The sequence below is a fragment of the Ambystoma mexicanum genome, chromosome 8 (assembly GCF_040938575.1).
Source record: "Ambystoma mexicanum isolate Mex_15411 chromosome 8, UKY_AmexF1_1, whole genome shotgun sequence".
NCBI classification, from domain to species: Eukaryota; Metazoa; Chordata; class Amphibia; order Caudata; family Ambystomatidae; genus Ambystoma; species Ambystoma mexicanum.
Window position 1 is genome coordinate 415,846,932 of NC_090929.1, and position 16,181 is coordinate 415,863,112.

General features: G+C 43.5%; 1 protein-coding gene across 3 annotated transcripts in view; it reads right to left on the reverse strand.

Annotated features, from left to right (window-relative positions):
- Window positions 1–16,181, reverse strand: part of DISP3 (dispatched RND transporter family member 3) — a 355,755-nt gene that overhangs the window by 76,523 nt on the left and 263,051 nt on the right. For all 3 annotated transcript variants that reach the window (XM_069609930.1, XM_069609931.1, XM_069609929.1), the window contains exon 15: window positions 3,864–3,994. In XM_069609930.1, coding sequence (XP_069466031.1) covers window positions 3,864–3,994 — 131 coding nt within the window. The remainder of the gene's footprint in view (window positions 1–3,863; window positions 3,995–16,181) is intronic.

Sequence of the window (16,181 nt, forward strand, 5' to 3'; positions counted from 1 at the left end):
ATCCAAGTTCATATCCTAGAAGGCACATCTGAATTCACTGCTCATTATCACACAACAGTGGTCTTGGACTAGATCCTGACCTATATCCCACCCTGCTTAACATCATCTGATGATTTTCTCTATCCACCCTCTTCAAATTAGGTCAGACTGAGGCAATCCCACACTCCATCATCTGGTCTTCTGACATTGACACAGATTAAAACTGTTCTATTGTAGACGTGGAGTTAAACAGGTAGTTAGATTCTTGACCTGGATGTTTGAGGAGGCCAACAGTAGTACTAATAAGGTGGACCCTCTCTTAACTAGCATGACAAGAAAAACGGTTCTTGCTTCCAAAGACACTGTCCCAGATGCCACTATAAATAAACGTCTTGAGGCTCCGGGACGTGGGCATGTGCACCCCCTCATGGTTCAATCAGATATGACCCTCTCTGTGCTAAAATGGGGAACGGGTTAGATTATGTAGATGTTCTAGTAATGATGAAGGGATTAGCACAGTATTTATCAGATGTGCAAATGACATTTTTCAAATCCTCTGCCTTGGCCGGTTCATCACATTTTGAGGGTTGATTCCTCAACTGGATTAGAAGGTTAAGATAGAGGCTTCGCCAAAAACATCTCTTTTAAAAGTCCTCTTTTTGGGTTCTAAATACCTTAGTACCAAACTGGGGGTGTAGCCAAACAGGTTGATATACACCAAAAACTCAGAGTCCAATTCCAGCCTTGTCCATCGTTAACTGGAGGAAGAGGTACTTAGCCTAGAGTTAAACCATCCAGGTTTCTCTTTGTTTCGTCAGCAGATCCCCTGCCACGAGTAGCGGGTGGTCCATGGTAATTCCTCTGAATGCTGGCCTAGAACTTTGTCTCAACCTGCCTAGCAATGCCAAAAACCTACTGGACCATTGCATGCCTCCCTCCCTGGCTTGTAGATGTTTTAGACCTCTCCTCAATGAGGGTTTATCCCTACCTCTATGGCAAATTGTTCAGAGAAAGCACACACCGTCCTCTGGGGAATACAAAGCATCCTGGCCAAGGGAGCAATAACATTTTTTCTGGTAGCAGACATAGTCTCATGATTTACTCAGTTCTCTTTTCGGTCTGAAAGCAGTCTGGGGAACAGTGGTCTTTTCTGGATATATAGAGGGTTAATCTTCATGTCACGTTCTGTCCATCTCCCTGCTTCTGTCTGACGATGATTCTTTGGGCCTCAGTAGATCTATAGCATGTCTATTTTCACATCCCTATATAAACCATGCCAAATTCTTGGGGTTTGCAGTGCAGGATGGGCCTTTTCAAATTCAGATCATGTCAATTTATCTCAGATAAGCCCTTAGAATTTAGGCAAGTTTCAGGGAGCTTCATCTCCTCTTGAGGTATGGGTAGACAATGAACCATTTGAAGCAGGACTCAAGTCGAGAGTATACGTGGGTGGACGGAGTCCCCCACTTTTGTCAGAGGGCACCTTTATATGCTCATTTCTGATGACGCCACACTCAATTGGTAATATAATGAGTCCCCCCACCTTTATTTTTTTGGGACGTGACTCCTGATTTGATCTAAATCCATCTTGGAGACTCACATTTTTTGGAGCAGTGTTCGATACCTTCCAGGCAAGGATATTCCTTCTTCATTGACACATTCTCAAAATCTAACACTAACTGGCTTCTGCCATGGCAGCCACAAAACCACCTATCAGTGACTCACATTTCAGGGGTAAATGGTAGCTACAGTATTTATGGTTCCTTCAGCTCATTTACAATGTAAGCCTTTGTTCCACTATAATCTTACGGCGGGAGACCTAAATTATGAGGCGCCGTCATCCCAACACAATAGCACAGTACTCTCTAATGGTGGCTTGTGTGAACAAACACTGGGCACTCGGATAGTCCATGGTCTCTGGGACTTGGTGGACAGGAAGACATCTGTCAACTGGTTGTAACTGTCCCAGACAAAAAGAAATGCTTGCTTAGCATTTCTCAAGCCGTTATCAAGCAGGTGGAATGTTTAAATAACAGTTCACAAGCACAAGCAGTGATAATAATTTCCCTCCCATAAGCAGAACATATAATCTTTAGGCATTGAGTGAACTGCTTATAACATGTTCACTGACTGATGTTTCTTCATTAGCATATATATAAAAGTTAGTCAAATGTTTAATCAATTCTAAAATGATGTGGTCTTAATATGTTTGCTTGCCAAAACAGCAGTTGATACACAGCTTTAAGCATTCCCTTTATATTTTCAAATCAGCAAACAAGCATTAACTAATTTAAATGTTCCTTCCCAATAAATGCCTGGGTAGAGCATAGAAAATGCTTAAATTAAGCATTCTGGAAACAGTTTGCTTGCTGAGTCAATGAGTAAGAAAGGCCTTTCCTTTTGACTATGGTGTCGATTATCCTGTTAGCCCTCAAAGCCTTTGCCCCTCCTCTCTGGAACCACACACGGCAGGCAACCAGTTTACACAAGCCCATGTCAATCACCAGGGGTCACTTGATGTAACATTTTGGTGGGTGTGGCTCTTCAACTGGAGTTGTGGTCCGAGGCTGCCAATAACCTCAGCTTATATCTTCTACGGTGGAAAATACTGGTTGATTCCCCAGATCAGGTCTTTCCATCATCCCTCCCCACAAGGAGCTTGATTTGGCAACTGTCCCAAAGCATCAGGATTCTTTGGATGAACTATTTGCAATCCTTCAGGGGACACACCTCCATATCATGAATCAGGTTTCTCCTAGCATGGGGAATGAATGCCCTGTAGTTGCCACGGCAAGAGGATTTTCTATATACTTTTCCTTCTTTCGTATATATATATATATATATATATATATACACGTTTCCTCCCTTCCCATTAATTCCCTGGATTCTTCACAAAATCTGGATAGAGGGTTTTTTGGTCCTGCTAGTGGGAATGACATGAGTTGCCTTGTTGATCTAAATGGCTTAGTGCCTGGGGTAGTTATTACCAATCCAAATGAATCAGTTACGTAGTTGGACTCTCTTGGACCAGTCACTCATGTGCATAACTTTCTCGGCGTGATTGGGAAAAGGACGTTGGCGGCTGATGAGTTTTATGAAATGTTGGCACTCGCAGTGCAGCAGTCTAGGTAGTCTGTCACCCTGAAGGTGTCCAGTAGATAATGGGTGTCCTTTTGGCATGGCACCATGATAAAGGTTGGTTTACCTTGTACTGATACCCATTAAGGATCCTGGACTTCATTCAATATGGATTTAACTTGACGTCGGCTCTGTATTTTTTCAGATCACTGTTGGCAGTTATTAATGGCATGACAGAGCCTTGGGAGGGGGAATTTCTTGGCTGAGAAATGGGTTTTTAGGGCATACATTTGTAAGACTGTGAATTGGGCAAGTCCATTAACAATATTAAACATTTCAAGCTAACATGTTCGAGCAGCTGTTGAGAATTATGGTGCAACAGTGTTGAGGTCATTAAACTTTCGAGGTGTTGCATCATTTATGGTCTCATTTTTTTTGTGCAGTGGGTGGATGCTTGGTACATCCTCGCGTGGTTAGGAATGGGGCGAGGAAGAGGGACAAGAAGTCCATGCACTTATTAATTAACGGTAATCTTCGAGTCGTACCATTCCCTATCCCAGCCCTCTTACCACCCTTCTCCGTTTGTTTTTATCTTCTTTAGCACAAGCATGGAAGATTTTCAAGAAGTTCCACAAGTTGTAGTATTTGCACCTCCCTTGCCTGTAACTGGCAGTACTGGGACGAGGAGGATTATGACTCAGAGTAATGCTGATCACCAGTAAGCAATCAAGGCTGTCCCAGCCAAGCAGGCATAACAAATCTTTCACTCCATGAATCCCTCATTCTCAATATTTGCTGATACTTACCTCTCTCGCTGGGTGCATAGAAATAACCCTTGTTGTGGGCATTGGGCCCAGGATTAAGGAGACAGCCAGAGGGGGATACACACACACGACCCTGGAACGGGGGCTTGTGGGACTGGGCAAAGTACAGCTTCCTGCAACAGAGATGGCAGAGAAAGGTAGTAGGGATGGGGAAGGTGAGGTAAGGGGTAAGGAGAAATTAGGTTCAGGGACAAAAGTAAGAGGTGGAACAAATGAAGTAGGAACAGTGGAGTAATGGAGGGGGCGTTTAAGAGTGAGTGAATAATAAATGAGGGTGAAAGGACGTTGATGAAAAGGTGGTGGGGAGAAAAGGGACTGGGAGAGAAGAAGAGGTTAGCAGTAATGAATATGGGTGGTGAAAAGGGGAGTGTGGGAGAGAAGGTGGTGTGGAAAGGGGGGGCAGGAGAAAATGAAGGGTGCAGAAAAGGGTATGAGAAGTGCAAGATGAGGTCAGTGCACACAGGGGCGGGTATGGTGATTAGTTGAGGAGGGTTATTTAATCAAAGACAGTGAGGGACCAATAGGGGAGCAGATGTGAGGACGAGGTTGACAGGAGAATATGAAGAGTGTATAGGCATAAAGAAAGAAGGGGCAATTGATGGGGGACAGAAGGAGAGAACAGAATGAGTGAAGAGTGAGTCCCAAGGCAGCGTGAGGGATGCAGAGAGTGGATAGAAAGGGAAATGAAAACAAAACACAAGAGTGAAAGAGAAGAAAATTCATTGCAGAGAAAAAGGGGTAATGGGTTACGATGGGGAAACATTCACAGGGCAAAGTAAGACAGGTGAGGGGAGAAAGCAACAAAGAGTGTGTAGGGTGTGTGACGCAAAAGGTGAATAGAAAATGAAGAAGGAAAATTAGAAATGAGAAAAGAGAAGAAGAGGGGTAGGAAGGGAGATAAGGAAAGTGTCAAAGGAAATGAGGGATAAAGAGGAACAACATAACATGGAGGAAGCATGCAAAGGAGTACGAGTGGCAGGAGAAGGAGGGAGATGACAAAGGGGAGTCACATGCAAGAAAGAGTGTTCATTGTAGAAAAGTAAGAGGGAGGGATAATAAAGTGATAGGTGCAAAAAGAGGAGTATAAGTGAGGGTTGGGGTGGACGAAATGGGGCACAGATAATGAGGGTTGGAGAAAAGGAGTAACAGAGGAGGATGAGTAGCATGTGTGAAATAGAGGCAGTAAGAGAAGTAGGAAAAGATGCGGTTAGGAGACAAAGGAGGGAAACAGGGAAAGAGGAAAATACGAAGTAGATGAAAAGGGGTACAAAGTGAGAGAAGTATGTGGCAAGTGCGAGTAAAAGAAAAGGACAGTGAGGAAATGGAAAGGATAAAGGGGTAGATAGACAAGAGACAAACACAAGTGAGATTGGGAAGCAGCAAAAGGCAGGCATAAACAGGCATTTTGTCATTACACATCTCAACTCATTGAATGCAACATGCAAATAAAGGGCCAATGGGAGAAACATGGCTGACACCAATATAGGGGACCTAAGCTATGAGCTGGCAACTGATAAGATTACATACTGTTTTGAAGTAAGATACAAGTTGAAAAAACACAGAACTCCAAGCCTGGCACTGTCTAACGACACCTGCTGTAGAGAAGACCAGTGTACTACATTCCACATGTTACTTATGGTCTTCATGTCAGCTGAGGTTAAGATGGATTTTCAGAATCCAACCAAGAGCTGGATTCGGAGAGTCCCATCTATTGTGATGAACGGGAAAGACACTGCTGTCAAGCCAAACCTAGTCAGGGTAGAGCAGCAGAGCAGTAAGGCTTAGACTCAGGAGAAAATGTTCTATGGATACAATGTGACACATACAGGGTGCTCCAATAATTCCATTTAGACAGAAGCGTACCAAAATATACCATTATTTAGTTTTTAAGATACAATATAAGAATGAAATATAAGAAAGAAATCTTTGGCTAAGTATTATTACACAACTACTATCATTTACATATATACATTTATCATTGGGGGTTCTACTAATAGACCACCAACACTTTGCCCTTAGGAACAGTTATGCAATATTTAGCAAAATTAGAAGCAACACTGTAAACAAGAACCAGAGAAACAGTAGATTTCAGTAAAGACAGGAAAGTAAATGATAAAGAACACCTTACAGTTGAACCTAGGACATGGTCCTTAGTACTTAAGAAGGCCAGCTGTGGGGTAAAATATAGCCCCTGAATGCTAGAAATAAAGAGGCCAGGCTCATATTTAATAGTGAAGCTGACTGGTGACATCCATTGGAAAATGCAGGCCACTGCTGTTTTGTGACTTAAGGACTAGGACATGAACAGAAATGGGCCTCTTTCAACTTTACCAAAATGAACAGGTGCTTGAGTGAAGGAAAATTTGCCTGGAAACTTGTAAAGTACTGGATGTGCCCAATGCATGGCAAAAGACATATGTGGCTGAAAATGCTGTTTTACTAAATACATGGAAAGCAACACTTTCTACTTAAACAGACAGATAGCAGCGTGTACATTATCTTCAATGCAGCACAATACTATGATCCATAAATCTAAGGTGAAGCCAAGCACTGTGCATTGTCATGAATAAAAACACCAACATTCAAAGATGTAAGTGAAAAGGAGAGGCCTACTTGTGGTAGAAGTGAACACTGGTGCTCTGTTAACTGGTCTATTTGCTCACATTCTGAATGTACCTCGGGGTTGAAATTGTGCAAGCAAAAACTATATGTTATGAACAACAGGTTTAAATGTAATTTACTATAATTTGTTGATTCATGGTTGTACTTTCAAAGGTAGGGGTGCAGCTGGGCATTTGTACTGAACTGGAATTTTAACCTCAAAGACCTTTCCTCTGCTTGTTCCAGAGAGGGGGGGTCTGGTTGTCAACAATCAATCAGGTTAATTGCTTTAAAACACAAAGAAATACATCGGCAGAGACGCGAACCACAGTGGAAATAGATAAGGCAGCTCGGTCAGGTTTGCCCATAAAATGTGCATTAAGCATGAAGCAGAGTCCTTTTGAAGGTCTTCAGGAGAGCAAAAATCAACATGGTAAAAAATGCCCTGTAAGTGCATTTGGGAATCGAAACCTAAGAAAAGGTGGGGGCTAGGAAAGTGAGTGAGGCCTGTGAGGCAGGGGTTCAATTAACAGAAAAAGAATTTTTATTGCATGATAAGGGCAGCGTATATGCCACAAAGCTCGTTTCAGACTTTTATTAAAGGTGACGGAAATCTCTTTTGAACCATGCTAAAATGATTTTTGTGTGATACATATAACAGAAATTATTAAGAACATTTTGATTTGGCCTTTCCGTGAATCCGAGAGAGCTGAAAGTTGGTGTGAGGGTGAAGGACTAAATTATAGTTTGCATGATGGAGGGTCATGGTTTTCACTAGTACGGTTTATGAGGAAAGCCCAAAAAAAACTCAGCTCAGGAAGGGCGTGCCAAGGTAAAATTTGTATGGTCTGATTCACTGTAAAATATAGAACTCATACATATGTATCATCATGGGGTTATTTGAAAGACCCAGGGAGTCATTACACTATGAGAATTTTCAGAACAAAAGATGCAGGAATCCTTGTCAATTTGAAATGATGTATCTATTCCCCTCCCTCAGCTTACATCATGCATATCTCTCAGCTCCTGGTCCTATCAGCAGCCAGGGGGTGTGGTGGGGGAAGGTGAAGGGAATAAGGTAGCCAATCCTACCCGTGGGAATCTTGACAAGTTTGTGATGTCACTAGCCCTATAATAGGACCAGTTTGCATTAGAACTGGGCTTTTAATGAATTATTCCAGGAGAGAGCTGCTGCTGGACTCTTGCAAGAAACAATTAGCAGAGAGGCCTCAATCCTTGCAGTGGAGACAGTGCCTGGGACATAGAAAAGCTGGCTGGGACCCCAACCAGAGGAGCAGGGGAAAAACCCTGACTGGAAGCCCTTGATCAGACCTGTGCTGTCCTCAGAGGAGCCCTGCTGTTTTTCCTGACCAAAGCCTCCCATGTAAGTAGATATCCCAAAGCCATCAATTGTGTGGGGAGTCACCTGTCTTTATCCCTTCCCATTGGTGGGCATAGGAGGGGAAGAAACTGGGTAGGCCCTTAGCACAATTTATTAAATCTTAATCAAACGTATTTCCCCATTAGAAAACCACCTCTCTGTTGAAATTGCATTGTGTTGGGAGCAGCCATCCTTAACACTTTCCATTAAAGTGTGGGGAGGGGGGAATCTGTGTAGATCCTTAGCACATTTGATTAAAGTAAATCAATTAATTCCCATATAGAAAATCACGGATGAGGGTTGTTAAAATTCAAAACTAACAATAGCTCATTCCCAGTCTGTTACAGCTGATATAGCCCATAAAAACTTGATTGACTATGTCTGAAATCCTTGACTTCCAGATAGAAAGTGGGGTGGGGGGTGTCCATAATCCCAAAAAGAAGTAGTCCATAAAACACCACCTTTCAAGTTAGTGTGCAGGGTGTAAAACAAAATGTCCCATTCATTTGAAACCAGAATTGTGAAGTATTGAATCTCATCTGCAGGTGTGGTGCAAAACAATTTTTTTTCTTTTGGTCTCATGTTTCTCTGACCTCAAACTATCAAGCTCTGCCTTTTATTTTGAAGTGTTGAAAAACGATTTTCATGTGAGTTGCTTTTTCCCTACGTTGCCTTTTAAATAATAATTTCAAAACAACTTTTCCAGTTGAAATCTTTACCCAAACAGCACCTTTTTAAATCATCAGCAAAATGATTTTTCCATTGTGTCCACACTCCCTGCATCTTGCCTTTCAATCAAAGGGGCCATATTGAATTGAGGCCTGGAGGTTGAGGGTTGCTGGGAGAAAAGTGTTGTTTCAGATTAAGTCAGTTCTGTGGATTTTGTATTGTGTTGCACATGTTTTTCATTGGTTAAATCGAAATTCAATGTGGTGTAAATTGTCTTTGCATGTTTCTAAATTTCACCTGTGTTGTTTTGCATAACCGAGTCATAAGTTGTGATTTTGGCTGTTGCCATAACATTGGAGGCTGATGTTAGTCTGTCAAAACTGGATTCAATAAATTAATAAATCTATATTTTTACTACACACAGCCTGGTTCCTAGTCCATTGCTACACAGGTTATTTGTTTGGGTTGGGTGCGAGACGGGTTGGAGGCCTCACCAAACTGAACCAAAAATAAAATAAACAGTGCTTTGTTGTGCACCACCTTGCTTGGGGAGAAAGGGACTCCCTGGGTTGAGTGTGACCACATAATAAACCGTGACAAAACTGGGGGTTTATGCCGGGATTGGTAATGAGTTGTCACTCGTGACAGCGCAGTAGCAGCAGACTATTAATTTGGGTGTAATTGCATTGCAGTCGATGGGAAGTTCTGTTGCATTTTGAAGGTGTCATTCAGACCTGTATCCTGGGTTCCAGGCCAGTGTATAGATAAAACAGTGTTGATTTGTGTTGTCATTATGAGTACAAACTAAGCAGGAACAGGGTTGAGATTTTTGCCCATTCAGAATGAGCACCGTAGAAATCAATATGGCCACCAAGCATCTCCTATCCAAATTGTTTATTAAAGGTCAATGGGTAGAACGTGAGCATGAAATGTAGCAAGCTAGAATGATGCGGGAGGTTACCTCTGCAAATGTTGATATGTGGCAGGATAATGGGCTGTTACATCAGGCCCTGACAAACATTTATATGACTCAGACCAGCAGAGATGAGCAAATTAAAATGGCTCAGCTTGCTGCATAAATGTACTTCCATATGATAATCATGGAAGACAGATACCAGGATAGTGTAGCCTCTGTGCAAAACCAGCCTGAGCTTTTGGATCAAGCACAGAGAAAGAGAGTTGCAAAAATTAGAAGAAAAAGTGCAAAAGAGGCAAAATGTTGAGTTCAAATTAGAAAACATTATTCAGCAGATAAAAGATGAGTTGGTGACACATCAGCAAGCGCATTTAGAGCAAGAGGCTCAATTTTCTGAACTGCAAGGGGAGTACCAAGAAGGTGTTAAAAACCAGCCAGTTGGTCACAATATAGCCTGCTTAGAGGACATTTTCACATTTCAAACTCAGATTAAACAAATGAAAGTGGAAAACAGCCAGGGATGTCAATTCTCAGGGTGAATTTGATGAGATGCACCAAGATCTGAACACTTTGAAACAATAGAGAGAGCAGTTGAGGGAAGAAAATAGCAAATTGTGTCAGGAGAAAAGTACCCTGATTCAGGAAGTGCATCAGTTAAGGACAGACTTGGAGAAAAGTGCGTTGTGTTCTCAGGAACTGACTAACATAAGGCTAGAAAATGAAAACTTAATAGAACATGTGAGGCAAGCAGAGTTTGACATAGTGCAGGCAACACAGGCCAGAATTGCACAAGGGGTGGGGATTAGTCTGCTGAAAAAGAAGAGGCCGGAATATGCCCAGACAATACAAGCCTCACAGAAGGAACATGTTTCCCTTTGTGAGGAGAACAAGGGACTCAGAGACGGAGTATTGACACACAATAAAGTGCTAGAAGCTCCTCAAGCACTGGTGTCAGAGTTGAAAACTGAGGCCTCTATATAGAACCAAGAGATAGGGGCTGAGAAAAACAAAGGTGAGAGGTTGGAAAAGGAAATAACCAAATACAAACCTTTGAGGCACCCCAACCACAGACTGATGACCTCTTTAGCAGGGATCTCAAGCCACTCACCACCTCATATGTGCAGGATGCAGCTAACTTTGTACCTGCCAGTTTTCAAGAGCAGGCAAACATGAGGCAGCCGGTCCCAACCTGGCCTAGTCCCACTGAGCCGGAAGGCCAATCATTATCAGATATTGATGAATATTCTTCTCTACCCAGATTTATAAATACCCTAGCATGTACTTCTGACTAGGAGGGCTGCTTTGATGAAAAGATCAGGGAGTTAGAATGGCAGAAACTAAAGTTACAAAGGGACCACCTGGTTTCGCTTGCAGACAAAGAAGAAACAGAGCCCAACCCTCAAAAGAGTATTTTAAAAAACCTTCACACATTCAGGGAGGTTGGGGGAATTCTCCACCATATCCGGAATAAGGGATGAGGAAGATGAAAAGGGGAATACAAGGGAAGTGACCCTGAGAGCCCACAGCAACACAGTGGAGAAGAGACCAGACTCCGTTATTCTGGAAGGGATTCCCAGTCTCATAGAGGTAGGGAGCACCTAGAGCACAGGGTGTGGACCACCAATAGGAGCAGCTCTGAGTCAGAGGGCGAGTGGACTCAGGTGCAGTGGAAAAGAAAGTCTTCTAAACAGAAGAGAGGTCTGGTGAAAGACCCAATTAAGAGCTTTATGACTCCCTACCATAAGAATGCCAAATACTCAGTATGGGAACATCTAGAACTTTATGACCAAATGATGACTTCATTTTGTACCAAGAATGATAACACTTCCATTCTCTCCAGAATACTTCAGCTTCTTTGCAGGGCTGGAGGACCAAGATCACCAAAGATGGTCTACCTACAAGGTGGCTATCTTAAAGCATTTCTCCATTCACCTGAACCCTCAGGAGGCCTGCAAGGTGGCCTACAACCTTCAGTGTGGGGAAGACCAAGCACCTAGTGAGTTTGTGCAAGAGCTAAAGCGGGCATTTGCACAGACCTCTAGGCGGGTGAACACAAATAGTCGGGAGTTCATTAACACTTAGTTCCATGCGCTCCCGAGATACATTATGACCCAACTAGTACGGGACTTCCATGAGTGTAGGACCCTGGATTGGGTGATAGTACAGGCCATCTGGATTTATGAAGTACAAAAGTCCTCTGAAAACAAAAATAACCCTAAAAACTGTCAAACACACCTGCTGCTGCCAAGGTGGCAGAGGTGAAAAATACAGCCATATTGGACTTGGAAATGGGGGGGGCCTAAAAATACTCCCCCCACTAACACCAATAAGCAGAATGAAAGGCAGAGGGAACCCTCTGATCCAACCCAATCAGGTGGTAGCCAGGAAGGGTATCAGACCAACGCTCCATCTGACCCCGCCACCTATGTCAGCCCAAGATACAAGGGTAACAGACCCACCTTGGGGTCTGTATTGAGTCCCCTGGCAAAAGGGGGGAGCCAAATCAGGTAACGGCTACCCCAGGTAACCTCCCTCTAAACTTCCCTCAGAACATCCCTCAGGAGGGAAGAAATACTACACCCCCAACCTAAGTTTCTTTCCCAGATACCTTTGAAACCCCAATTTCCAGAACTATCCTCCTCTCTCTCTCCACTTTCAGGACAATTGATTCCCAAATCAGGGAGAAGGGATACCTAGGAGGGAGGGTTATCAGGAAACTCCAAATACCCAAGCTACTCTGGGAGAAGGGACACCTAGCCTTTCCGGGAGCAGCAAAGGTATGAATCCAGACCCGCCTAGCAACCAGAAAGGATGTCTCAACTGGAGAGACAAGTCCAACACTTAACACAAGACCTGGGTCGCATGTTGAGGGCTCAGCAGAGCCCTCAATTGGAAATTGCTTCCCAGAACAATTCAACACCCGGGTCTGGTGCACCGGAGCAATGACTGGAAGAAACCTCTGACAACCCACAGGTTCCAGAGGAGAGAGTCCGAGGGGAAGGGAGATGGAAAGCCCTAGAGGAAACTTCCTTTCTCACCAGAACAAAACCCCTGGAAACCTCTGAACCTGAACACAGGTCTTCTACTCCCAAAAGCTGGAACCTAGGGAACAGAAGGTAAGTAGGAGAAATCAAAAGCAAACCCACTTTGGGGAGGACGTTTGCACCATCGCGTTTGAAGGGCAAGAATCCCTGGAGGATTCAGGGAAGAAAATCTTCTCTTTCAGGGATGGAGGGATCCCTCCCAAGGAGAAATGGGTTCCAAATGACCCTGATTTAGACGGGGTAAGTATGGAGACTGACCCAGAGCAACAAGTTCTTAAACCCCAACAATGTCACCCAGATAATCCTGAAAGCACTGAGGTATCCTTCCCCCAAGCAGGTTTGGGTAACCGTCTCCAGGAAAAGGAGGACAGAAAAGAATCAGGGGAAAAACGGGACTTCCCCATCCCATTTGTTGCTGGGTGCAAAATGTTCTTTACAGATTCCCGGACTCCGACACAGAAAAATGTCCAAGATCACACAGTGTTGGAGTTCAATATAAGAAAATTAACTGCCAAGCCGGCACAAAATACAAATTTTCTTTGTCCACTTGAAGAGAGAGAAGGAATATTTTATGCCTACATCAAGGTACATGGTCAATGTGCTTTATCAGTGCTGGTGGATACTGGATCCCAAGCCACCCTCCTGTCCAAAAATGCCTTTCACCAACTAAATTCAGGAAGGGGGAGAGTCACTAAATTCCCCTTATACGTCTTCCTGGACAACTCCAAAACTTTGATGGGAATGATATTTCCATCGAAGGGAGTGCGGATCTCGAGATCAAAATTTGGCGACATAGTGTGAAACACCCAGTGATAGTTGTCAGTCCAGAGGGCACACCTTGTCTACTGGGGAATTACCTCCTTTGGAGGTTATCACCCCTGGTTGACTGCGTGAACAAGGTCCTCTGGACTCAGACTAACCGGCCAATCAAATTAAAACAAAGTACACATTATGTGAGTTTAAATGGAACATGCCACATGATTGAACAATGGTGCGACAACATAGAATTCCACTTTAGGAACAACCAAGTCCCAGACATCACTGTCATCTTTGTAGGAGAACACACTGGTGATGGGAACCCTTCTCCATTTTTGAAAATTAACCTCCACACTTGAAGGAAAAACGCTGACATTTTATACCAAACAACAATCAGAAAAAACCCAAATCCCATGATAAAAGTTGATGAAAAACCAGCTCAAAATTTCACCGACATCCAGATAAAGGGTGAACAGCTGTTTTTTCCCATTCAGGTAAATGAGGGGGAGGAGCCTGTTCCCGCCAGAGTATGCTTGACTAACAGAACAAGCTTCATCTGCGAAGCATTATTCAGTAAATTTCCAAAGATCAGAACATTCCCACATTTAAGTTGATTGATAAGGGGGAAATGGGCCTGGAAACTCTAAATTCCAAACATCTCCTACCTAGCAGGTGTATGCTAAAATTGTCCATTGGCGACAAAAGCATAGAACATAATTGTTGGGTTGTGAGAGATGCCCCATCCGCCTTTTACTTAAGCAGTGACATTCTCAATCTATTCACAATTAATTTGGACCTAATTAATTACAAAGCCTTGTCCCGGCTGGGGGGTAACCCCATTGGCTATGACAACACTGAGAAAGCATTTTGGTCAGCTCAATTGCTGCTGTATGTGGTTGAAGTTCAAGTGGGAGAAGAGGTTACCATCCCAGGACAGGTGTCAGGTGTGACAATTTACAATTCCCCTAAAAATTAAGTGAGGACAGAATGTCAAAAACAAGGACACTTCTATAAATTTGAATTACCAACTCCAACAGTGAGGTTTGTATTTACATCCAACACCCCTAGTCCTAGTTGACCTAGAACATGACACCATTCGAATATTGGTGGATAACAGCAACCCTATAAGTATCACTTTGGGAACAGACACCTTTATTGGAATGGCGGTTGATGCCCAACATTGTACTCTTCCTGCCCATAGGGTGGGGAAGAGGTGACCTGTGACATCAGGAAGGATGAGGTGGTATTTCAAGTCAACTGTGACTACCTCCCATCCTTGAAACCTCATGTCCAGGCCAACACCATCACAAGAGATCTCTCCACCCAACTGGAGGATACCACCAACATTGCAAAACCTGAGCTCTTTCCAGTCTTTAACAGGTTGGTCGAAGAACAAATCAATCTCACTGATGCTTGTGAGACCATGGAACAAAAGCAGAAGCTGAAACAGGTGTTTTTAGATTTTCAGGATATATTTGCAGTAGATTCTTACGACTGTTGATGCACAGAGATACATTCAACCTCCACACCTATGGACCCTGAGATGGCTCCAGTATTTGTGAAGCAATACCGGTTGCCTCTCATATTTATGAAGTCACTAACAGAGATTATTAAAAACATAGAATCCAGTGGGATAATTCATCCAGTCCACAGTACCTTTAACAACCCGGTACTGGGGATACTCAAACTCAATGGCCAATGGAGACTTTTTGCAGACCTTAGAGAGTTAAATAAATGGGTCCACTTGTCAAGATGGCCCCTTCCCTACATCGATCAGGGACTGGTCCAGATCCAAGGGTCAAAAGTGTATACCGCCATTGATCTGACCAACGGTTACTGGACCGTACCCGTGAGTAGGGAAGACCAGTGCAAGTTTGCCCCCTTTGGATACATAAACTCTGGCAGTGAATTTAATATCTTCCTACATAAGGCCATGCATGACTTGGGAGAATGAGGAAACCTAGCCTATGTACATGATGTCTTAATCAAGAGCTCAACTGTGGAGGAACACATAGCTGAAATGCATTATGTTGTGACCCAGTTGTAGGTAGCCGGAGCAAAATTCTCCAATCAGAAGGCACAGTGGTGTAAGACCGACGTAAACTTCTGAGGGCATGAAATCACCCCTTAGGGTCTCAATCCCTAGGCGAAAAAGGTGGAAGCATTATTGAAATTGAAAGACCCTACTACTCTGCGAGAACTAAGAAGCCTTCTTGGACTCGCTCATTATAGTAGGAGGCTCATTGACGACTACGCAGAGGTCATGTGACCCATGGTCCATTTGTTAAAGGCCGCGGTCAAGTCGGAGTGGGGTCCAGAACAATCAGAGGCAGTAAAACTAAAAAGAAGCCTTTCCCAAGCTCCTTGTTTGGCTTACCCCATAAAGAACAAGATATTCTTCTTGGAGACAGGGTTATCAGATACTTGCTTAACAGCAGTATTATACCAAAAGCATGACAAGGTCAACAAGGTAATCTTGTACGCGAGCAAGACTTTGTCCTCTGTGGAGGAAAAATTAAATGATTGCAAAAGGGCACTCTTGGCAATGGTATGGACATTGAAGAATTACCGCCCATTCATCCAGGGGGAGCACATCATCATCCTCACCAACCCTTGCAATATCTCCAAAGTGACCGAATACGAACAGGTAACATGAGTAATTCCAGAATTACTTCCTGCATTCTGTCTCCTAGAAGAGTCCTCTAGTGCAAGGATTGGCTGACTTGCATGACTGTGCTCAAGAAAACTGTCTCGAGGAAGAAAGTCTAAGGATCAAGGACAATGTGGAGGCGTACCTTATTTCCCCTCACAAAGTCTGTGAGGAAGGCACATGTCAGGGGATCCCCACAGTTTATGGGGGTGGGTGCCCCTACCATGTTGACAATCACAGGGGAAAACAACTAGTGGGAAGGCCTGGATGAATGATTACCCGG